The sequence below is a fragment of the Ailuropoda melanoleuca genome, chromosome 2 (assembly GCF_002007445.2).
Source record: "Ailuropoda melanoleuca isolate Jingjing chromosome 2, ASM200744v2, whole genome shotgun sequence".
In the NCBI taxonomy this organism is placed as follows: Eukaryota; Metazoa; Chordata; class Mammalia; order Carnivora; family Ursidae; genus Ailuropoda; species Ailuropoda melanoleuca.
Genome location: NC_048219.1, coordinates 112,936,678 through 112,963,076, shown reverse-complemented (window position 1 = coordinate 112,963,076; position 26,399 = coordinate 112,936,678). Strand labels below are relative to the sequence as shown.

At 33.6% G+C, this 26,399-nt stretch overlaps 1 protein-coding gene across 1 annotated transcript in view; it reads left to right on the top strand.

Moving 5' to 3' along the window:
* The window catches only part of LRP1B (LDL receptor related protein 1B), a 1,837,899-nt gene that overhangs the window by 1,258,645 nt on the left and 552,855 nt on the right, over positions 1-26,399 (top strand). Inside the window, exons 27-28 of the mRNA XM_034642051.1 lie at positions 14,010-14,141; positions 15,477-15,704. Coding sequence (XP_034497942.1) covers positions 14,010-14,141; positions 15,477-15,704 — 360 coding nt within the window. The remainder of the gene's footprint in view (positions 1-14,009; positions 14,142-15,476; positions 15,705-26,399) is intronic.

The following is a 26,399-nucleotide window of genomic DNA, read 5'->3' as shown; positions in this document are numbered from 1 at the left end:
ATTATTTCTTTGGCAAAATATAATAGAAATATCAAACAGCTAACCTGCAAAAGAATTTATATGCAGGTAGTAAGTTTAGCTGCATTATAAATTGCAATTTTTTTAAAAATGCAATCTACCTTGGAGCAATAGAAAGATTAGTAAAAAAAGAATCATCAAAATTCTTCTTTGGTATGCTGTTTGAGTTACTTGCCTAAGTCATGCAAACCTAAATGACTTAGAGCCCTGCATTCATTCAAATCCACTAAATGCTGAATCCATGGTTCCACTCCAAGTTGAGGACTTTTCAGCCTCTACATTGTTCACATTTTTCGCCAGATAATTCCTAGTTGGGGGGAGAGGGAGGGCTTTCCTTTGCATTGCAGGAAGTTTATTGGCATCCCTGGCCACTATTATGCCAGTACTATCTCCAGTCAACCAAAAATGTCTCCATACATTCCCAAAAGTCCCTTGGGGGAGGGGGAGAATCCCTACCAGCATCGTCACCACTGGTTGAAAACCACTGTTTTAGATAAAGTTTTTATGTGATTATAAAATTATCATAAAGATAGAAACTTTGATGCTTATTCATTTAAATCATACAGCAAGTGCAATAAATAGCAAGCAAATTAAGATATCAGAAAGACACCTAAGTCACTTCTTCAGAATAACTGAAAGTTCATTGGTATTTTAAGATACATATCATCACTGAATATAACATATTAAATGTTTGTTTTTATCCTTTTACAAAGAACTGTGCACAAATAAATGGTAACAGTATGTGTGGCTCTTAGAATTTTTCTCATTGAAATACAGATATTTTACAGAAGATCAGATAAGATTTTTTAGACATTTTGTTTTCTACTCCATAAAAATAGAGTACAGTATAAAATTAATCCATAAAATATGTTATAATTTGATGAAAGTAGCTCCTAGTATTGCTGGGGTCTGGTGAAACTAAAGCAATAAGAACATCTTTCACATGCACGTATTTTGTTATATGTGCGTGTTTTGAATAAGAAATTCATTCTAGTTCTTCAACATTGAATGTTAAAATTACAATTTGAAGGTATTGGTCAAAAGTAAAATAGAATTTGGGATTAGTGTGTAATTGTAAGATCCTTCTGAAAATGCATTTCTTTAAAAATATTAAATTATTTTCTAAAAGGAAAATTATAATATAGATAAATTATTTTATTATATTAATAACTATTTTGTACCAATAAAGTTTATTAACAGGATGAATATTCATTACTATAAAAATGACTGCATGGGAGAAAGAAAAATCTTCCACTTATCTAACAAATTGGATCCTGGCATTCTGCTTTGAGCAGAATTTTATTACATAAATAAATATCATACATATTTTATATTGCATCAATATTTGCATACATTTTCTTTGAATTTAATGGATAAAATAATTGTTCTGGTTTAAAGTGTTTATTTTTGCTGGTGAGAAACTACAATTAAACATAGTTTGCATGAAATATGAAATTATCTTCAACGATATTTTCTTCACAGAGCACACATTAGTCTTATGTGATTGCATACTTAACATTTGGTTCTCTTATAAAGCATTGTAATTATACATTATTTAGTCTCTTTACCTACAGCTATGACGTGCTTTAGAAGATTAACTCACTTTCCAAATATTTAGATTCCTGACACTTTAGAACATGCCCCACATATATTGATGAGCATGCATATGAAGCCAAATGTCTTAAGTCTAACACAGTAATACACACCAGAGAAATTTTAGGAAAATCAATATGTTATGTACATAAGTCATAGTTCCTGCCAATATGACACTGATACTCAAACTCAGATATTGACAAATTAAGGCCCTCAGACTAAGTTCAGCTTCCTGCCACTTTTGTAAATAAAGTTTTATTTGAACATAGCCAAACCTTTTGATTCACATACTGTTTTATGGTTGACTTTCTGCTACAACAGAAAAGTAGAATAGTTACTATGAAGGGTATAAGGCCTGCAAAGGTGAAAATATTTACTATCTGGACTTTTACAGAAAAAAATGCCAATCTTTGATTTATCTGTATATACAGACATAAAATGTATGAATATAAGTCACAGATAATTAGAAAACAAGACAGTAAACAATAAATTGCTTAATGCCTTGTATAGTCAATAATTAAAACTAACATTTAGTGGTGAAAGAGATCAACATTTGCTACCTTCATTAGAAACTGTTCTGTGGAAGAAAAATGACTTGAGGTGATTCATGAAGAAAGGTTAACATGTTGGTGATGAAATTCTGTGGGAGAAGCATACCATGTGGAAGTGGAAAAGGACAAGCTATAGATATTCAGAGAACAATGAGGAGTTGATTTGAGCATGTGCATAATGTGTATGCAGAAGAAAAGCAGGCATAGAGGCTGGAAGTTAGGGTGGTATCTTAGAAAGAGTGATTGGTATGTTCTGAGCAGTCCCACAGATTACCAGTTACACGGCCATAGAAGTCGTTCAAAGGTGACGAAATAAAACTTTATGTTGGAAGAGGAAGGTAAAAATGGAGAGGAGGAAACACATATTAGGGAAAGTCAGATAATACTTGATAACTTGATAATACTTGATTAAATATGGTAGTGAAAAAGAAGTGAAAAAATGCTCTGAAATTTAAATTTTGTGAGTTTGAAAGGTTGAGAACATCTTTAACAAATCAAATAGAGTGAATCAGGATAAAACAAACAAAACACACAAAAAACACCTGGAGGTTAAAGAACATAAACAACTCTGGCCAGTGCCAAAGAATTATGGGGGGCAATGGTAGGAGGTAAGATTGTGACTTTGTGAGGTAGACAGTGGGAAGCCGTCCAAAATGTTTCAGCAAGGCAGCTATATGATTAAGTCTGTGTTTTAGAAGGCTAACTGTATGCAATGGGGAAAAACTAGAAATCAAGAGATTACTTAGAAACTTAGTGTAGCAATCTAAGAGAGAAATGGAGAGAACCTAAATTGAGCCAGTGACCATAGAATTGCTGGGAATGGTGTCCGATTAGAGTACAGATTCTTAAACCCCTTGGAGTAAGAACTGTGTCTTATCTACTATTAAATTCAAGCTTTTTAAAAGTACACAGAATAACTAGGTACTTCATAAATATTTATTCAATGCATAACTATAAAGAGGGGCGTTACATATATCTGTAAGGTTCTTTGTTTGGGCAACTTGAGTTTAGATAATATGAACTATCAGTACACTCAGTCTGCACAGTTCTGTTTGCATTTCATCTGTTAAGATTGCTTCTAGCATTTCATTGACTGGTCAGCTTTTCCCATCTCCTGGATACAAATAAAGGGGATAGCCTTAATCATGTAGGAGTTTATAACCTCAGTGTTGATACTGGATTCTGCAATAGTATTTCTTATAAAATAGTTAATTATTTTATATCAAGTGTTGGCAAACGTTTTCTGTAAAGAGCCGGATAATAAGTATTTTAGGGCTTGGTGGTCCAGATGATCTCTACTGAAACTGCTCAACTCAGCTGTTGTGTGTGAAACAGCCATTAACGATGTGTAAATTAATGAGCCATGGCTATCTTATAATAAAACTTTATTTACAAATGCAAGCAGTGGATTATATTTGGCTCTGGGTTCACCATTTGCTAATACCTGCTTTATATTAAAATGTGAGTTTGTGAAAAAAATTCCTTAATATGGTAATTTGGTGTCTGTTCTATTGCATGATTAGAAAGAAACTAAAAATATTTAACAGCATTATTTCAAAGTGAGAAAAGATAAATATTGGAAGAAGAAAGTCTTTTGGATTTTGCACACTGAAAGCACAAAATATTGTGAATATTACATGATAGTATTATCATTAATTCAGATACAAAGCAATGTAATTTCTTACTTGTGCATACAGAAAGTAAATATTTTATTTTTGCTTTTAAAAATATTTTATCAGAATTATAGGATGTTGAGAAGAGCTAGTATGATTCTGGGCCAAAAATAGTGATGTTCAAAGTGAAATCGAAGTGCCTATCATTGAGCTGTCTTGGATTATGCTTTTAATTTCCTTGAGAGGAATAGCATTTCCTATGTCAATATTTTTAAACAAATTTCTCCTCCTCCTTCCTTTTCCACCCTTTACTCCTCTATTTTTTTTTTCTTTCTGTTTTTCTTCTTTTTCCTCACCCTCTGTTCCTTGTCTCAAGTGTTGAAATTTGGACTTTTATTACTACAGCTAGGTCTCCCTGACTCTAGGTATTTAATGGTTCTCAAGCAGTGCCCCTTGCTTCTGCCTCCTCTCCTCCAACACCTTTTCTTAATAACTTTTACATCTGCTCTCTTGCTTCTCTCACCTGCAATTCTTTGAGGAATCTAATTGTAACACACAAATATAAAAAGGAAGAAAATAAAATATGTGGCACTTACTCCATGTGATAGAGGGACTTGGATTCCCAAGGAATCTCTAGACTTAGGCTTCCATTCTTCTCTAGTGGTTTCATTCTTAATTGATTCTTTTTTAATTGAGATAAAAATTAGTATTTATTATATGAGTTTCAGCTGTATATTATAATTCAGCTTTGTACACTACAAAGCAGTTACTACCATAAGTCTAGTTACCCTCCATCACCATACAATTGAGACCTATCACCCATTTTGCCTAACCTCTCAACTTCTTTCCCTTCTGATAACCAGTAATATTCTCTGACTTCATTTTTGTTTTCTTTTTTTGTTTGTTTTGTTTTTAGATATATAAGTGAAATCTTATGGTATTTGTCTTTCTCCATCTGACTTATTTCACTTAGTGTGATTCACTAACAGTCCATGCATGTTGTCACAAATAGTGATTTCCTTTTTTATGGCTGAGTAGCATTTCATTGTATCTATATTTATAGAGATACAGCTAAATCTATATGCCACATCTTTTGATTGATTCATCTATTGATTGACACTTAGATTGTTTCCATATCTTGGTAATCATAAATAATGCTGCAGTGAACACAGTTTGCATATTTCTCTTTGAATTGGTATTTTTGTTTTCTGGGTAAATACTCAGAAGTGGAATTGCTGAATTGTGTTAGTTCTGTTTTTAGTTTTTTGAGGTATATCCATACAGGTTTCCATAGCAGCTTTACCAGTTTACATTGCCACCAACAGTGTGTGAGTGTTCCCTTTTCTTCACATCCTGTCTAACAGACATTACTTCTTGTCTCTTTGACAAAAGCCATTTTAACGGGTATGAGATGATAATCTCATTATGACTTTGATTTGCATTTCCCTGATAATTAATGGTGAATATCTTTTCATGTGCCTGTCAGCCATCTCTATGTCTTCCCTGGAAAAAATGTCTATTTAGATCCTCTTTCCATTTTTTAATGAGGTTGTTTCTTTTGTTGTTGTTGTTGAATTGTATGTTTTTTATGTACTTTGGATATTAGCCCCAATATATGATGTGCACATATCTTCTTCCATTTAGCACCTTGCTTGTGTACTGTTGATGATGTCCTTTGCTGTGTAGAAGTTTTTAGGTTTGAGGTAGTCCCATTTGTTTATTTTTGCTTTTGTTTCCATTGCCTCTGAAATCAGACCAAAAAAAAAATTACTAAGAATAATGTCCAGGAGCTTACCACCTAAGTTTTCTTTTGGAATTTTATGGTTTCAGGCCTTACATTAAAATCTTTTATCAATTTTGAGTTAATCTTTGTGTGTGGTATAAGACAGCAATCCAGTTTCATTCTTTCACATGTGGTTATACAATTTTCCCAATTCCATTTATTGAAAAGACTGTCTTTTCCCTATTGTATATTTTTGACTCCTTTATCATAAAGTGATTGAGCATATATGTATGGGTTTATTTGGGGGCCCTGTACTTTATTCCATTGATATATTCATTTTTTTTAAAATCCTGTACCATTTTGATTAAATCAGAGAGCATGATACCTCCAGATTTGTTCTTTCTCCAGATTGCTTTGGCTATTCAGAGTCTTTTGTGTTCTATACAAATTTTATCATTATTTGTCCTAGTTTTGTGAAAAATGCCCTTAGGACTTGCATAGGGGTTTCACTGAATCTGTAGATTGCTTTGGATATTATGGACATTTTAACAATATTATTCTTCCAATCCAGAAGAATGATATATCTTTCCACATATTTGTGTCTTCAGTTTCTTGTATCAGTGTGTCTTGTAGTTTTCAGTGTAGAAGTCATCTCCTTAAATTTATTTCTAGGTATTTTTTGATGTAATTGTAAATGGGATTGTTTTCTTAATTTCTCTTGCTGATAGTTCATTATTAGTGTATAGAAATGCAACAGATTTAGGTATATTGATTTCATATCCTGAAATTTTACTGAATTCATTTATAAGTTTTAATAATGCATGTTTGTGTGTGTGTGTGTGTGTATGTGTGTGTGTATGCAGTATTTAGGGTTTTCTATATATGGCGTGATGTCATCTGCAAATAGTGACAGTTTTACTTCTTTTTTTAAGTCAGATGACTTTTTTTTTTCTTACCTAATTGCTATGACTAGAAGTTCCAATACTGTGTTTAATAAAAGTGGTTAGAGTTTATTGTCCCTGATCTTAGGGGAAAAACATTTAGATTTTCCATGTTAAGTATTATGTTAGCTGTAGATTTGTCATGTATGGACTTTGTTATACTGAGGTACATTCCCTTCATACCCACTTTGTTTTTATCATGAATAGATGTTGAATTTTGTCAAATGTGTTTTTCTGCATCTATTGAGTTGGCCATGTGATTTTTATTCTTCATTTTGTTAAAGTTGTATATCAGCTAGATTGGATTGGGAATGTTGAACCACTGTTGCACCCCTGAGGATAGCTACCACTTTATCATGCTATGTAATCTTTTAATGCATTGTTGAATTCTATTTGCTAATATTTTGTTGAGGATTTCTACATGGATGTTCATCAGAGATATCAGCCTGTAATTTTATTTATTTTGTGGTGTTCTTTTCTAGCTTTGGCAGCAGGGTGATGCTGGTCTCTTAATTAGAAATGTTTGCTTCTCTTCAATTTTGAAAAAGTTTGAGAAGCGTAGGTATTAATCTTCTTTGAATGTCTGGTAGAATTTACCAGTGAAGCCATCTGGTCCTGGATTTTAATTTGTTGGGAGGTTTTTGATTACTGATTCAATGTCCTTGCTTATAATCAATCTACTCATATTTTCTATTTCTTCATAATTCAGTCTTGGAAGATTGTATGTTTTTAAGAATTTATCCATTTCTTCTAGATTATCTAGTTTTGTGGTATTTAATTTTTCATAGTAGTTTTTTTTAATAATCCTTTGTATTTCTCTAGTATCAGATGTAGCATCTCTTTCATTTTTTAATTTTATTTATTTTTTCAAAGAACCAGCTTTTAGTTTCCTTGAACATTTCTTTTGTCTTCTTAGTCTCTTATTTAATATATTTCTACTCTGATCTTTATTATTCCCTTCATTCTACTAACTTTGGGCATTATTTGTTCTTTTTTTACTTCCTTTAGTTATAGAGTTAGATTGTTGATTTGAGATTTTTCATATTTCTTCAGGTTGCCTGTAAATACTATAGACTTCCCTCGTAAAATAGCTTTTACTGCATCTCACAGATTTTGGCCTTTTGTATTTCAATATTGATTTGTCTCTAGGTATTTTTTTTTTCTTTTTGGATTTTATCATTTATCCATGCCACCCGTTTGGTAGCATGTTGTTTAAGCTCTACATAATTGTAATTTTTACACTTTTCTTCCTGTACTTGATTTCTAGTTTTGTACTGTTGGGGTCAGAAAAGATGCTTGATATGATTTCATTTTTTGTGAATTTATTGAGACTTCTTTTGTGGTCTAACATATGATCTATCTTGGAGAATGTTTCATGTGCACTTGAGAAGAACATCTATTCTGCTGCTTTTGGATGGAATGTTCTGTATATATCTGAGTCCAGCTAGTTTAATGTGTCATTTAAGGCCAATATTTCCTTATTGATTTTCTGTCTGGACATCCATCCATTGATATAAGTGGCACATGCAAGCCCATCACTATTATTGTATTGCTGTTAATTTCTCTCTTTCAGTCTATTAATATTTGCTTTTGTGTTTAGGTACTCCTTCATTGTGTATATAAATACCTACATAAATACTTAGAAATGTTCTTAGAAATCTTCTTGTTGGGGGCACCTGGGTGGCTCAGGGGTGCCTGGGTGGCTCAGTAGTTGAGCGTCTGCCTTCGGCTCAGGACGTGATCCCAGAGTCCTGGGATAGAGCCCCGCGTCGGGCTCCCTGCTCCGCTGGGAGCCTGCTTCTTCCTCTCCCACTCCCCCTGCTTCTGTTCCCTCTCTCGCTGGCTGTCTCTCTCTCTCTGTCAAATAAATAAAGAAATTAAAGAAAAAAAGAAGAAGAAAAAATCTTCTTGTTGGACTGACCATTATGTAATGCCTTTGTATTTGTATAGTTTGATTTGAAGTTTATTTTGTCTGATGTAAGTATAAACTACACCAGATTTTTTTGTTTTTTACTTTCCATTTGCATGGAATATCTTTTTTTTATCCCTTCACTTTTAGTCTGTGTGTGTCCTTAGATCTTAAGTGAGTCTCTTGCAGGTGATATGTGGATGGATCTTGGGTTTTGTTTTTCGTTTGTTTGTTTTGTTTTATTTTTTTTTCACATTCAGCCACTCTTTGTCTTTTGATTAGAGATTTACTCCATTTACATTTAAAGAATTATTGATAGGTCTGTACTTATTGACATTTTTTTGATTGTTTTCTGGACGTTTTTGTAGTTCCCTTGTGTTCCTTTTTTCCTCTTTTACTCTCTTCCCTTGTGGTTTTGTGATTTTCTCTAGTGTTATGTTTAGATTCCTTTCTTATTGTCTTTGGTTTATCTACTATAGATCGTTGATTTGTGGTTACCATGAGGTCCACATATAACACCATATATATAGAGATAGATGGATAGAGATACACACATACTATCTATTTTGTTGACAGCAGCTTAAGTCTGAACACATTCTAAAAACTACATCTTCATTACTCTCCCCTACCATATGTTCTATTCTTGATGTCACATTTTACATCTTTTTATTTTAGGTATCCCTTAACTAATTATTATAGCTATAATTAATTTTAGTTCTTTTGTCTTTTAGCCTTCATATTAGCTTTATAAATGATTACTCCATTACTTTTATGATATATTTACATTCATTAATGAGTTTTTTAACTTTCATATGTTTGCTTGTTACTAGTTATTCCCTTTTCTTTTTACCGTAAAGAAATCTATTTAACATGTTTTAAGGCCATTTAGTAGTAATGAATTCCTTTGCATTTTGCTTATCTGGAAAACTCCATTTCTCTTTCAATTCCAAATAATAACCTTACTGGGTAAAGTATTTTTGAATGGAAGTTTTGCTTTGGTTTGTATTTTGTTGTTTTTTTTTTCCTTTCAGCACCCCGAACATGTCATCTCACTCCCATGTGGCCTCTAAACTTTCTGCTGATAAATCTGTTGATAGCCTTAATGTTCCCCTGAATGCAAGAATTTGTTTTTCTCTTGCTGCTATTAATATTCTCTCTTCATCTTTAACTATTGACATTTTAATTATAATGTATCTTGGTTTGGATCCCTTTGTATTTAATTTATGTGGAACTCTCTGTGCTTCCTGGAACAGGATGCCTAATCCCTAATTTTTTTCCCTACATTTTGGAAGTTTTCAACCATTCTTTCTTTTTTTTTTAAAATTTTATTTAAATTCCAGTTATTTAACATACAATGTGTATTAATTTCAGGTGTAAAATCTAGCTATCCATTGCTTACATACAATATCCAGTGATTATCACAAATGCCCTCCTTAATACCTCCCCTATCCTACAGCCCACCTCCCCCCCAGGAACCCTCAGTTTATTCTCTATAGCTGAGAATCTGTTCTCTGGTTTGCTTCCTTTTTTGCCTTTGTATTCATCTGTTTTGTTTCTTAAATTCCGCATATGAGTGAAATCATATGGTATTTGTCTTTCTCTGACTGACTTCTCTTGCTTAGCATAATACCCTCTAGCTCCATCCACGTCATTGCAAATGGCAAGATTTCACTCTTTTTATGGATGAGTTATAGTCCATTGTATGTATATGCCACATCTTCTTTATCCATTCATCAGTCAATGGGCATTTGGGCTCTTTCCATAATTTGGCTATTGTTGATAATGCTGCTAAAAACATCAGGGTGCATGTGTCCCTTCAGATCAAAATTATTATATCCTTTGTGTAAATACCTAGTAGTGCAGTTGCTGGATTGTAGAGTAGGTCTATGTTTAACTTTCTGAGGAAACTCCATACTGTTTTCCAAAGTGGCTGCAACAGTTTGCATTCTCACCAAGTCTAAGAGAGTTCCCCTTTCTCCACATCCTTGCCAACACCTGTTGGCTGTTTCTTGTATTGTTGATTTTAGCCATTCTGACACAGGTGTGAGGTGGTATCTCATTGTAGTTTTGATCTGTATTTCCCTGGTGATCAGTGATGTTGAGCATCTTTTCATGTGTCTGTTAACCATCTGTATGTCTCCTTTGGAAAAATGTCTGTTCATATCTTCTGCCCATTTTTTAACTGGATTATTTGTTTTTTTGGATGTTGAGTTTTATAAGTTCTTTATATATTTTGGATATTAACCCTTTGTCAAATACATCATTTACAAATATCTTCTGCTATTCAGAAGGTTGACTTTTAGTTTTATTGATTGTTTTCTTCACTATGCAGAAGCTTTTTTATTTTAATGAAGTCCAATAGTTTATTTTTGCTTTTATTTCCCTTGCCTCTTGAAATATGTCAAGAAGTTGCTATGGTCGATTTCAAAGAGGTTACTCCTTATGTTCTCCTCTTGCATTTTGATGGTTTCCTTTCTCACATTTAGGTCTTTCATCCATTTTGCATTTATTTTTGTGTATGGTATAAGAAAGTGGTCCAGTTTCATTCTTTTGCATTTTGCTCTGCAGTTTTCCCAACACCATTTGTTGAAGAGATTTTTTTCCCATTGGATATTCTTTCTTGTTTTGTCAAAGATTAGTTGACAAAATAATTGTGTGTCCATTTCTGGGTTTTCTATTCTGTTCCATTTATCTATGTATCTGTTTTTATGCCAGTACCATACTGTCTTGATCAGTCATTATTTCTTTAAATAAATTATTTACCACACTTCTCTCTTTCTTCTATATCTGGGACCCCTATCATGCATATGTTGTTCTGTCTGATATTGTCCAACAGTTTCCTTAATCTACCTTCACTTTTAATATCATTATTATTATTATTATTATTTTCTTCTTTTTGCTCCACTGATTGGATGATTTCCACTGCCTTGTCTACCACATTGCTGATCCATTCTTCTACTTAGTCTGGTTTGCTGTTGTACCCCTCTATTGTGTTTTTCATTTCAGCTATTGTAATATATTGTATTGTAGTCTTTCAACCCCTTTTTGTTACTTTCTTATGTTTTCTGTCCCTTTGTTGAAGTTCTCATTGTGTTCATCCATTCTTCTCCAGAGTTTGGTGAACATCTTTATGAATATGACTTTGAAATCTTATCTGGTAGATTACTTACTTCTGCATTGTTAAGGTCCTTTTTCTGAGCTTTGTCTTATTCTTTCATTTGGAACATATTCCTCTGTCTCTTCATTTTGCTTGACTATCTGTTTTTGTTTTTATGCATCAGGTGAAACAGCTACCTCTCTCAGTCTTGAAGCAGTGGACTTGTGTAGCAGATAAACTTTATCTTTCAAACTGTTTTAGCTTGTGTTTGTTTCTCAGACCTTTGTGATTGTCTAAGTAACCTAATTTATTCTTCATAGGTCCCAGCTGTTGCAGGTGTACCAAAATCTGTCAGTGTTCCAAAAGGAGGGATTTTAAACAGTGCATAGTTTTAGTCTAATTGTAAGCCAGATTCTCAGGCAATAGCTTTCAAGGTATATAAATAGAGTCTTATCGGTTCATAATTGTAAACCATGCAGACTTTCAAACCCGAGAGATCTGAACAACAGTTTTAAAAATTATGGCTTTAGATGCACGTACCTCCCTCTTCTGGGAGATATTAGCAAAGACAATAGAGGGCACTAATATGGTGATTCTTTACTTAGGTTTCCAGAGGCACCTCTGACCTCTGGATGTCCTCAGGCTTAGGCTCCAGAACAAGAAAATAGGCATTTTCACACAAATACTGGGGGAGTGTTTCAGTCTGTTTATGCAGTGCCCTGGGGGTTGTAGCCTGCCAAGTTCTGTTTCTCCAAATGTTCTAGACCCATGAGGCCCAGAAATGTAATCCCCCCTAGCCAAGTGATCTAGATGCTCAAGAAGTGTCCCCTGTGAGGGCTGTATATCCCTGCCAGCTGTGGTGAGACAGGCAGTGGCTCTGGTGCGTGAAGGTGGGGTGCTTGGCTGGCCAGCTAGAGCTGGGCAGGCTGTGGCTATGGTGTGTGGGGTCAGGGTGCTCTGACTGGAGCTAGAAGTAATGGTTGAGGAAGATTTCCTCTGAAACCATGTCTCTGCCTCTCCTACATGTCTCAGTGTAGCCCTTTTATCCTTTGCTGTGGAGGTGGTGTTTAGCTAGCTTTCAGGTCCTTTTCATAAGGAATTGCTCTCTATATATGGTTGTAGATTTGTTGTGTTCATGGAAGGAGGTGAGTTCAGGATCCTTTTATGCCACCATCTTAAAATCTCTCCTTAATTGATTTTCTTAGAAAAATGTTTCTGAGTCTTTCATTTCCTTTGATTGATTGATTGATTGGTTGATTGATTTTTAAGCAAATGCAAAGACATTGATTATTTTTATTACCTTGGCAGGGAGGATGCTAAATACTAGCAAAAACCACATTGAGTATCAAGTACAGTTAATTTCTTATATCCTCTACAATTTTATTATAACTCATTGATTTTTAGTCTTTGTGCCTTAAAACTCCACAGGACTGGCATTAACTACTCTGAACAATAGGTCCACTTGTTAAGAAGATAAAATAGGTTGAAAACTAAAATATTGCTTGTGGGATCAGAAGTCATAACACTTTCCTGTCTTTAATTTAGTATCCTCATTCTACTAGATAGATTATATAAAAATAAGATTTAGGGGTGCCTGCGTGGCACAGCGGTTAAGCGTCTGCCTTCGGCTCAGGGCGTGATCCTGGTGTTATGGGATCGAGCCCCACATCAGGCTCTTCTGCTATGAGCCTGCTTCTTCCTCTCCCACTCCCCTGCTTGTGTTCCCTCTCTCGCTGGCTGTCTCTATCTCTGTAGAATAAATAAAATCTTAAAAAAAAAATTTGAGAGAATAGTTATTGATCAACTAAGATTAAAATCTTATCCAAAAGCCATAATGACAGAACACTAAACACAAAAGAATAAGAGAATGACATTGAGCTGCAAAATTTAATATTCTATTCTAAATTTGAATATATTATAACTTAGCTATGTGATATAGTTTAGCAAGTCTGTGTAAGTAGAAAAAACTTTAGCCAGTTAGTAGAGGAAAAAAAAATGAAAAAGTAGAGGTCTTAATAATGAAGGATGTTAAACATTTCTTCACTTAGGCCTCTGATTTGATAAGAGCATATGATCTGAAGGAAGGATATATATGTAACAACAGCAGTTTCCTAAGGAAACACTAAGAGTGGTGTGCCAAGGCAAGAAGGGAGTCTATATGGTAGGTTAGGAAGGTAACAGCATCTACCCAATTGAGACACTCAATTCCTGGATTATGATTTACTTGAGCTTATTATAAACTAAATTTGATAATTATTCCTGTTTTTTTCTCAGACAAAATCCTTTAAAAAATCTTTGCCTTTAAGGCAAACGGATGCATATATTTCAACTTAGAGAAAATTAAGGGAGTTAACTTAGTTGTTATCTTTGAGGAGGAAAATGTTTTTATTAATGTAATTGCTATGTATGATTGTCTATTATTATCATATTAATAATCCCTGTAATGGGTGCTATATAAGGAACTTCACTTTGAATCATTAAGTGAATAACCCTTGTCAACCTCAGAGGTTCCCTAATATATTTTTTTTCTTTTTCACTGTTAATATTTCACTGTGTAATTACAGCTCCCAATCCCTGTGCAGCTAATGATGGCAAAGGCCCCTGCTCTCACATGTGTCTGATCAATCATAATAGGAGTGCTGCTTGTGCGTGCCCCCACTTGATGAAGCTTTCCTCAGACAAGAAGACCTGCTATGGTAAATTTCTTGAAGTTCTTATCTAAAATTCAAATTGAATTCTCTCAAATTGTATTAGCATTAAGATTTTCCTCAAAGTGAAGCAGAAGAGGCTTTTAATGTCCTTAAAAACATTGAGGTAGCGCTATTTCCAGACTCTATTGGTGATTCATCCACTTTAGGGAAGACTGACAAATTCTTTAAATATGTGATATGCTGCACTTTTCTATTTATTACCTTTTTCATTTTTTTCTTGCCACTTTCTTATTTGGCGTGTTAGCAGAATTTATCTCTACAAAACAGGGAGATTTGTAAATGAAAGTGTATTTTCAGAAAGTGATGATGTAGGTAACTCATGTAACAAAGAGGTACTTAACAGCTTTAATCTCCTCCTGCTCTTCTAAAGTTATTTTCATATCATTTTATAGGGAATTATCAATTTGAAGGGGAAAAATGAAGTAAAATATATAACTTTGAAATATTTCTTAAAACTATTTAAACAGCACATTTAAACTAGAAAAAAATGATAATGAAATTTGTGACTGAAATCAGACTGTGGGTTTTTTCTTCTGTTTCGATTTGTTTTAATTTTGAGTAATTTTTGTTTATTTGCAGAGCAATTACTTTTAAGGTCAGAAAAGAGTGTACTCACAAAGTCTTAACTCAGGAATGTAGGCACATGTTGATTTCATTAATGACATATAATCTTAACATATCACAACAACAAAAATTCCAAAGAAATCAATGAAACAATAGAATATCTGTGACTTCTATTTCTATTTAATCTCTTATTTTACAAAGTCAGTTCAAAAAGGTGCCTGTGGGAAGAAAAATGATGCAATGCCTCACAATATTACTTACTACAGATTTTTAAAAATGTGTAATAAAGCATGCTTTCACATTCTTTGAGCTCCAATTTTGATAAGGAAAGCCTGAACATCAATTTTAAATCCATGTTTAATTTTATTCAGAGATAGTATAACAAATATTCTTAGATGCCTTCAAAAATCATTTAATCGTGTTACAATTAGGTAAAGAACAAATATGGTTGTTTGACATTTGCAGAATTCATGTGTTTTAGCAATTGTTTAAAATTCTAAGATCAAATCACTGAAAATTTCTTGGTATTTCTAACTAAAGAAAAACAATGACTTAAGAATTAGAACTTGTTTTACATTTGTTTCTTAAGTACTTTAACTTAAATAATAGATCACTTATGCTCATCAAATCTTGATTATGATTTTCTGGTGTTAAAATTCCCTTTCATCATCAAAAAGTAATATTTTAGAATTTTTAGATTGCTTCAAACTTGCCGAGCTTATAAGAGAAAAACATTTATTTCTATTTCTTTTCTAGAAATGAAAAAATTTCTTCTATATGCAAGACGTTCTGAAATCAGAGGAGTGGATATTGATAATCCATATTTTAACTTTATCACGGCATTTACAGTCCCTGATATTGATGATGTTACTGTGATAGACTTTGATGCATCTGAAGAACGTTTATACTGGACAGATATTAAAACACAAACCATTAAACGGGCCTTTATTAATGGAACTGGATTGGAAACTGTTATTTCAAGAGGTAAGTGTTTTGCACATTACAACTTAAAAAAATGTCATTCAATTTATAATAATCACAAGTCTCTTTTGTATTCTTTTTTTATTATCCAATTCTATGTTGTTAATTGAAAGTTAGAATTGATTATTCAGAGATTTAATAATATGGTATGTCTTTACAATTGTAGAATGCTATAATTATGTTGTGCACAATAGTCTGATAACTAGAAATTTAGTTTCAAAAGAAGAAAAAAATTCGAAAGGGATCTCCTTAAAATTTACGGATTTCTAAACAAACATATTTGAAGACTCCTTTTTGCTGATGGGGGAATAGCAATTTGTGCATACAGAAAATATAGGATATTGGGAAGGACTGGTTTCCCCCTCTGATTCAAGCTTATTATCAACTTCTTTTTGAATAAATGTCTATAACACTAGACTACACAAATAAGACAGGGAACTTATTTCTGTCCACCTCCTGACCTAGCAGGTTAAATCATAGTTTATTGATAAATGTTGTTAAATTAACCATTAAAAAAAAAAGTAACTTTCCCCAAAGTAGAAAATATGGTTGAAGGAAAGTTAGACATACATGCAAATTGAGTGGTTGAAGTCTAAATATTTAGAATTGAATTATCCTAGTCTTTGTTTGAATCTTGGTGTATTGTGATTTCTGGATCAGTTCTTGTTGTTCCTGTTGTTGTAATTGTTATTTTTAGTAGCTTAGTGTATCTTCATTGAGTATCTGCTCTTTTCCATGACTGCAAAACCAAACAAGACGGTTTCTGTTCAATTTTATGTTCCATAAACATTAGAGAGTGATTTGGAAGAGGATAGAGGAAAGGGTGATCAGTAATCCATATAGATATATCAAACTCTCATGCTTTGAAACATGCTGAAATTTTAAAATCAGACCTTATATGAGGAATGATCAATCTCCTAATGAAAGCAATAAGAAGCACAGGTTTTAAATTCACAGGTTTTCAAGAGTTTCCACATATCATACTTACAAAGCTGGCTTTAGTATCACTAGCAGATCTGAGAGTGTTTGACCAGTAAAGTGCTCCTTTATTTATGCCAGCTCTTTAGTCATCTAAGTTTAGTACTATTAAAGCAACTTGAGTGAATTGGTTATAAGCTTGTTCAAATATTTATTTCAAACTTGCCATAAGAGAAGAACCTTTATAAAAAGGCTAATGCAAAGATTTTTTCTTTGTACAGGATTTTTTACAGAGTGGAGGGAAAAATGGTTGGATAATCATTGTTAGACTAGGTAGAGGTCATTAAACACCTTGAAAGATCAGTTAAAGGACATTAGGTGCCTTCTAAGCCTGAGAGTCGGGTGATCTTCTCATAAGAAAGTCATCAAAGTCTAACAGAAAGTTGTTTAAGCACTTTATCATGAATGTGAAATCCTTACCAAAAGGCTTTGTGAATTGTATGAAGCAAAAGATGTTATACCTCAGAAAAATGTGAGGACAATTTTCTGTCTATAATTATAGATTGTTAGCTAGTAGTAATTTGATGAATTTGTCTTTGAGAAAATCACAGACTTATATTCATTTAGAGGACTCTATTTATAATTATTAACCAAAAATTGAGCAATGATATTTTCTAACATTTTATACACACACACACACACACACATTAAGATCAATAATCATTGATGCAATCATTTGACAAATATTGGAATGTTTTATATATGATAAGAAATTGAAGGAGAATAGGCATTGGTTGAATAGTATGGAACACTGAACAAAAGGGACACACTATGCAAGCTGATGGAGCTAAAGAAATAAATAGAAAGTGAATCTAGACTTTATGAGTTGTTGATTTTTATATTAGTACTGAAAATAACGAGAACCAAGGAAGTGTTTTAAGGAGGGAGCGGCTATATGGTTAGGTTTGCCTTTGGAAAATATCAGTTCTAGCTTTTAGGTTTAGTAGAGAGTTGAAGAGGTCTGAGATAGGGGGGAGGTGAGCCAGGGACTCTGGGAGACTAGGTTTGGCTCATATAGTGGTTTTAGTAAGATGTTATAGAAACCTGGGCTAGAAAGGAAACAATAGAGATAGAGAAATGAGGGAGAATTATAGAAATATAAAAGAGTGAAAATATAAAGGAACTTAATTAATTGGATACGAAGGTTGAGGAATAGGCATTGTCAAAGATAAGTCCTTCATTTCTGGCTACCCTACAGGTTGAATGATGTTGCATTTTCCTTTCTTCCAGGGTGAAACCTTGTTAAGGACTGATTTATCTTTCCATTAATAGAAACCTTGAGATGAACTTTTGACAGTTCAGCTTGTGAGCTCATCAAAGTATCTCAAATCCTGCCAGTAATTGTACTTTATTTTTTCCTTTCATCTTTTGGATTCCCTGAAAATGTCTGTCTGACCTTTCCCTTATTTCTTATATGTTGGCCTCTGTATTTTCTCACTTCGCTGTCCTTCCTCTACTGGACTTTTTCTTGAGAGATTCTTTCTTTCCTTATCTTCCTTAGCTTAAGTCTAATGTGAAACCTGCTTCAAAAAATCAGGCTCTACGTTTCTCCATTGCCCCAAGCGGACCATTTTCTAAGAAAACACTGAGTCTTCATGAATGGGTCTAGAAATAGTTTGCCTGCCTTGCCATTCTCCATATCTTAAAATACTAAGCTGTTCTTAATTTATGTACTACCTACATTAGCTATTTGTTAGAGTTACTTGTACAAAGCACATTTCATTATAAGCATAAATACTAACACATGATGATAGATGCATTCTTTGTATAAATTAACAAATATTCATTATCACATGTGCATTTGCCTCTTTCACAAAAAACAAAAGTAATTTTAAATCTAAGAAAAAATACTGTAACAATTCATAGCAAATGTTCTTGCTAGTAGTCTGCAGCCTGACTCTCTGGTGGTAATTAATTCTTATCCTTGAGTCGCTGCTTGGTCCAGATATTTTTCAATTATTGATGCTTTCAGGTTTATTTTTCTGATGTGATGAATAATACTAGCTGTCGTTAATGTGGCAAGCACCATAATCTCATGTAATCTTTACAAACCACTTATTAAGAATTACCTTCATTCTGCAGATGAGAAAGCTTAAGCTTGTGAAAGCTGAAATGCTTGTCTCAGAAACGAAGTGAGGAAACTTTAATGGAGACACATTCACACTGAGTACTGTATGTTTAAAGCTCCTGTCATCCTCATTACCCTCCAATGAGAGAATTTGGGACCTCATCCCCAGTGGCTGGGTGTTGTCCTTTTATGCTCAGTTGGCTTTCCTGAGTACCTGTATGCTGCCCACCATTATACATTACTAGATAAAAGATTGTCCCCTGCAATCTCTAAATTAACATAGCAAGAAATTAACTTGCAATTAATATAGTAAGAAAAAAAGAAGACATTAATAGGCCTTAAAGTTCCTTACATAACCAGGAGTTACATAGTTGAGTTTTCACATTTCCATCTATTCTTCTTTTATCTATCATTTATTCCCCGTACAGTGCTTTGAAGTAAATGTTACTTTCTGTTTTTAAAATTGAGGCATTTAATTCAGGTTTGCCATGCTAAGAAGTAGCAGAGCTTTGTTACATCAGGTTTGAATTGACTCTAAAGCTATGCTGTTCCCCCCCTTGAGAGTCCCTTTCTTTTATAAATAAGGAACTTCGGCAACTAGAGAGCAAAAACTTTATTATAACCACATGGTTTCTACAAATATTTATTTCCAATGTTCACTTAATATACACTCAGCGTACTCTGCTGAGTTCACCTAGTAGCACCTGGGTGAAGTGTAGGGTTTATTCCATCCCACTGCCAGCAGTTTGACTGGCTATTCTGATATATAAGAAAAAGCTTTTAGAAATATGTTGGCGGCTTTATGAGGTTCCAGGTTACTGTCCATAAAAATTCACTTTTATTGGAAAAAACTCCTGATGTATCTGATTATTCTAATGCAAAGTGAATCGTTTGCCTTTGGAAAATTAAGGACTCAACTTTGGGCAAGTACCGTTGATTGAACAAAGTATTGTTTTCGCTCTAGAGTCATCTACTATCTGAAAGAACTGGACTATTAAGTTGACCTAAGCAGATGCTAAAAATGAACAAAAGGAAGATTAATACAATTAGAAGTTATCTGTTTGTAAAGAACACTCATTTATATGGTAGGGAATTATCATATAATCATATGCTTTTTTAACTACAAAAATATAAACCTCTTTAAATGCAGACCTTTTGATCACATTGCTAATATATAAAATTTAATTCTCAATAGTACTTTGAATCTAACTGGACCTATTTCAAAGTAGATTTCCATTATTATTTGAAATTGTTATCCACTTCTGCCAACAATTATTTTGTGAGTGCTAAAAATTCATTCATTGCCTCTATTTTGCAAGACACCATATTTAATTGTACCATTAATAAAAATGCTTAGAAAAAAAAAACTATTGTGATAATTGGTTTAGAGAGAATGAAAGAAATAAAAACAGGTCAGTAATAACAGTGAGATCTAGATTTTGGAACCAGGCCTTGAATTCAAGTAGAAAGTTTGGGTAGGGAACATCTGTTGTTTTGCCTATTTTTGAATAGGATTTTCAATTTTCATTTTCATCCAGGAAACCTTTCAGTGGAAGAATGTCAACATCTGTGATTTAAAAAAAAAAAGAGAAGAAAGAAAGAAAGAAAGAAAAAAAGAAAGAAAGAAAGAAAGAAAGAAAGAAAGAAAGAAAGAAAGGCAAAACCACACCTATAAATGCCATTTCATTAAGAACTACGTATCTATAGCAATACATGCTAAATGAGCCATACTTCCTATGTTTATTCTTTATCTTTTAGTTAGAAGGACAGAATTCTATGTTTTTTTTTCCCTATAGGGAAATTCTATATGTGGATTCTATATGTGATAGATTAGATGGGTGGGGAGATGGTTATATTTAGCTAAGACAGTCTATAACCTCTGGCAGCTTCATATCTGGTAAAAGAATGAGATATAAACAACTAACTAAAATATAAAGCTAAATGAAATATGGAGTTTAATAAGGGTGTAAGCTACTTGGAAAATTAGCACAAGGAATACTAAGTTATTATATGGGATCACTGAAGTGCTCACTTAGGCAGTAGTAGTCAAATTAGACCTTGGGGGGAAATGGTAGCAGATCAATCCAGGTTGAGATATCAGTAGTTACAAAGCTCTGGACACTTTATATGAAGGGAGGAGCAAGTAGTGCGCAGTACCTAGACTTCGAGAAGAATAAATTATAAGGTTAATGAGACAGAGTACAAAGAGTTTTACATCAGGAAGAGGAGCTGTTTTTGTATTTTTGTATTTTTTTTTCTAAAGGCAAACCCATTTACAGCTGGTTATAGGTGATTCAAACTCTTTTGAAGATAAATTAGGTGGAAATCTGAAAGACTGGAAACTAAGAAATTATAAATAAGGATACAGCTAGAAGGTTAAGAAATGTTCTAAATCTAGAGCAAAAATTAGGGTAGAACAATGAGAGGTATAAGAAGGTGGCAGACATCAAGGGTATGATAGATACAGAAGTAATCAAACCTGATGGCTGGGAGAGAGGTGAAGTTAAACAGATCACTGGAGAGGTGTTGGAGACATTAATCCATATGAAAATAAGAGACAACCTTGCTTAGGACATTTTCCTGAATCAGCAGTGAATTATTCCTCTAAAATATCAATATTTATAGGTTTAGGAAATTAAGAGATATGATTAGTGAAAAAGTTGTAATTCTGCTTCATATTCTCTAGGAAAAAATAACAACATAGGTTTGGTATGCATATATATGTGTTAAAACTGACAAAACCAAGACAATGATAAACACTAAATTGTTCAGAGTTGAAGAAGCATAAAATTAGTGAGGGCATACATAGAAGGCACCTAAAGTATTTGCAACATTCTATTTCTTAGGCTGGATTGTGTTTATGGATGTTTTGTTGACTTGTATACCATGTGTTATGTATAGTAATGTGTGTGTGTGTGTATATACAGTTTTTCATAGTTTCAATAAATGGAATATTTAGTATTTACAAAGTTCCCTTGAAAAAGCTTGGCAAAAATGTTACCAATTTGTTTTGTTTTTTTAACTTTGCCCCTAAAAATGGATAAATAATTGCCCAGAAACCCACTTCAAATGAGTTTTGATGGATATAGCCATATCTGCCCTCAGAAAATTATGACACTTGAGATCCCCTCCTTCTTTGAAGACATATCTGATTTTGGACAAAAGCCTTTATGCCCACCTCCAAGATGCTGGTGTCAGTAGGTCCACTGCATAGGGGGAAAAAGACAGACAGAAGAAAGAAAGAAAGAAAGAAAGAAAGAAAGAAAGAAAGAAAGAAAGAAAGAAAGAAAGAAAAAAAGTAAGAAAAGAAAAAGAGGGAGGGAGGGAGGAAGGAAAGAAGGAAGGGAGAAAGAAGTTTCACGTGCAGAGAATTGACAACCTGTGTGTGTGTGTGTGTGTGTGTGTGTGTGTGTGTGTGTGTGTTCCATTTAGATTTATCTACATGTCAACCAATTTATGTGCTTACCCCATTCCTCCTTCATCTAAGGCCTTTCTACTGTGATCATTTTTCTTCTCTCTGACTTATGTCTTTAACTGTTCCTTTAGTTTATTGATAATCTGTTAGTAATAATCTGATATGTTATCTGAAAATATATTTATTTAGCTTTTGTTTTTGATAGGTTTTTCTAATCATGGTAAAATACACATAAAATTTATCATCTTGACCCTTTTTAAGTGTAAAGTTCAGTAGTTTTAAGTACATTCACACTGTGAACCAATCTCCAGAACTCTTCATCCTATGAAACTGAAACTTTATAACCATTAAACAACAGCTCCCCATATCCCCTCCTCCCAGCTCCTGGTAATTCTACTCCCCAAGTGTCCACCATTTTACTTCTGCTGTCTATTATTTATTTAAGTACTCTAGGTGCCTCTTACAAGTGGAATCACACAGTATTTGCCTATTTGTGAAGGGCTTATTTAACACAGCATAATGTCTTCAAGATTCATCCATATTGTAGGAAGTTTCCAAAAATTTTTTTAAGGCTTAATAATATCCCACTGTATGCATGTATCTCACTCTTTATACACTCATCCATCAATGCACACTTGGGTTGTTTGTACCTTTGGCTATAGTGAATAATTATGCCATGAACATAAGTTTATCTTTAAAGCCCTGCTTTTAATTTTTTTGGGTATTTACCCAAATTGCTGAATCATATGGTAATTCTATTTTTAATTTTTTGAGAAACTGCCATGCAGTTTCCCACAGAGGCTGCACCATTTCACAGTCCTACCAACGGTACTTAGAAGGGTTCCAATTTCTCCACATCCTTATCAACACTTGGGTTTTGTTGTGTTGGTGGTGGTAGTTGTTGTTTTTACAGTAGCCATCCTGCTGGGTGTGAGGTGGTCTCTACTTAATTTTGATTTGCAGTTCCCCTATGATTAGTAATGTTGAACATCCTTTCATGTTCTTGTTTTCCGTTTCTACATCGGTTTTGGAGAAATGTCTATTCCATTCCTTTGCCCATTTTTTTAAGTAAAAATATTTTTGTTCTTGTTGAGATATAGATGTAAAGATAATTTTGTTGAGTACAAATTTCAAGTTGAGTTATATTATTCTACCATCATTTGTATTCTTTATTGCTATTAAGAATCTCTGTGTTTATCTAACTGGATGCTTTTAGCACTTTTTCTTTGTCTTCCTGGCAACATTTTTTATTTAGCTACCTAGAGTCTGTTGTGCATCCTGTGGGATCATTTCTTGCATTAGCCCAGGGAGGAAAAAACCCTCAAATATTATCTCTGATCATTTTTTCTAACCTAGTCTATTTCCTCCTTTGGAAGCTTTGACTAGATTTGCTAGACTATTCATTCTCCAACTCATTTAACTTTCTTGCTTCTCTGTGTTGGCCCTGGCTAACTCCTTCAATCTGTCTTATAGTTTACTGGCTGAATTGTGTCTAAACTGCTTGTTAATCCATTTAAAAAATTGCTTCTTTTTAAATAGTGTTTTAAAATATTTACAAGTCATTTTTTGTTCTCATTTATGTATTCTAAGTATTTTTTAAAATAAATTATTGGCGGGGCACCTGGGTGGTTCAATTGGTTGGGTGTCTGACTCTTGATTTCTGCTCAGGTTGTGATCTCATGGGCATGGGATCAAGCCCTGCATCAGGCTCTGCACTCAGTATGGAGACTGCTTGAGATTCTCTCTCTCCCTCTGCCCCTCCCCCCACCCCCACAAACACACTCTTTCTTTAAAATAAATAAATAAATCTTCAAAAATAAATAAATAAATTACTGGCTTTGCTTATTATTTCACAGCATATTTTTTTCCTTTAAAATATTCCACTCACTTTTCATCATCTTGCACAATAATGTAAAAATATATAGGCTTTGGATGTTTAAATCTGTTGTTAATTTTTCTCTTAATTCTTGCCCTTATGTTTATTTATTTCTGTGTTTTATTTCTTTGTTCTGATCTATTGTGAGAATGAACTCAATCTAGGGAAAATGTGAAGGCCTGGGTTGAGGATTTTTTTTTCCATAGAAGATTTGAATTTGCTTCTGTTAGAGGGAAGAGGAGTCACTGTAAACTGGAATTTCATTATCCGCTACCCAACCAGTAGATATCTTGTTTATAAACTAGCTATCTATTGCTCTAGTATAAACCTGTGCTTAAAGTTTTTGTTTGTGTGTATGTTTGATTTGGGCTTCGTTTGGTTTTGTTGTGTTTTGTTTTCTGTACCCAGAGGAAGAACAGAGAAAATACATTTTGTTTTTATTTTTAAATTATTCTCCTTTTTAAGCAGACAGGGAGATTTTTTTTTCTCCCATTCACCTGTCAGTGATGATGTATACCCTTCTAAAATACCTGGTATTGTTCTTGTTTAGCTCTCCTAGTCTTTGTGCATTTAAACCCTAAGCCCACTTGCACTAAGCAACTAATAATCCATGAATCTCCAGATTATCACTTGATTTGATTTCTCAGGCTTTGTTCCTATGGCTGCACCAACCTCTGTATTCCCATTTGACTTCCTTCATGGTTTTAGCTAACAAATAAGTCTGTGTTAGCACATACAGACTTTCCTCTCTTGTGATCTTGATAAATAATTTAGAAGTTAAAATTTATCATTTTTCAGAGAATGTTCTTGCAGTGAAGAGCTTTTCAAAATATCTAATCTGTTTTAGTTCAAGAGGTAAGGGTCCCTCAATACAGAAAATTGAACCCTTTGAGAAATTTGCTGAGAAGTCTTTGACTTACTTGAAAACAGGTGTTGAGTCAGAGTTTATTATTTCAACATCTTTATCATGGAAAGAAAAATTTTACTAAACATGTGACAGTTTTAATCCCTCTCCACTCTTATGGTGAATATACCAGGTCAGTCTAAGAAAAACAAACAAAACAAAACAGCAACAACAACAAGAAAAAACAAAAACAACTGATGTAGGTATTAGGAATGGTCAAAAAAAGACAAAAGTTTTATTTTAGATTTTAAGTTGATAATTAGAAACTCTAATCTAATGGGTAGAAAAAAAGTAAGGATAAAAGCATGAGAATTACTATTGGGTGAGTATGTATTTAGATATGTATTTACTCTTGAGAATGAATGCAGGACCTTATCTGATGTTTCTAACTCAGCTCAGATATCCCAATTATAGATTGTGCACGTCATGAATTTATTTATCAATTCATTAAAAACATTTATGTTGAAAGCAGTGTTGTATGCATTTGGGGAAGGGTGCTATAAATATATATTAGCAAGGAGCCTACCCTCAAGAAGTATGTGTGAGAGTAGTAATATGTTAGCAAATAACTATCACATTAAGTACAAAAGAATTGACCAGATACAGTCCTATTGTGTTAGGTAGATAGAAACAAACTTTCTGGCTGGAATATATAAGAGAATTGATTAGGTTTTTGTGGTTGATGGTAATGTTGCCAATCAGCTTGCTTATTTTTGTGTGAGATTCAGGTAAGTGGAAATGTGATAAGGTATGAGGTACAGGTAATTCCATATAGGTTAGAAAGGTCACGACAAGTCTGGAAATCTGAAAATGTCGGTATGACTGAAGTGTGAGGTAATTGGTTAAAAATAGTGAGAAATAAAGTTGGAAAGGTAGTTATATTCAGATTATATAGAAACCCAGACTAAGGAATTTAGACATTACTTTCTGAGTGGTTGGAAGCTATTGAATATCTTTGGGACAAACAAAGGTCGTGATGAAGAGATCTCTAGTCAGAAAAATAATGTGGCAGAAGCTAAATCATTTGGTTGGATGAGGAAAAAGACCGGATGCTATTGCAATGTTAAAGGCAGAAATAAATTTGAAAGAGCAAATATCAGATCCAAGGATACAGTATTGAAAGCGCCCAGGGCAAAGAAATTTCTCACAGACCAAGGCAAAGGTATCAGAATTGCGTCAGACCTGTCGTAAGGGTTGGAATGAGAGAAAGGGTTGGGGGGGCATTTTTAAATCTCTTTCAGAGAAAAACATGCAGCCAAGGATCCTTTATCCAGCAAGGCTATCATTCAGAATTGATGGAGAAATAAAAACCCCCCAGAATCGCCAGTCATTGACTAATTTCATAACCACGAAACCAGTCCTACAGGAGATAATAAGGGGATTCTATAAAGGTAAAAAGGCCCCAAGGGTGATACAGAGCAGAAAGTCACAACCGATACAAACAAAGACTATACTGT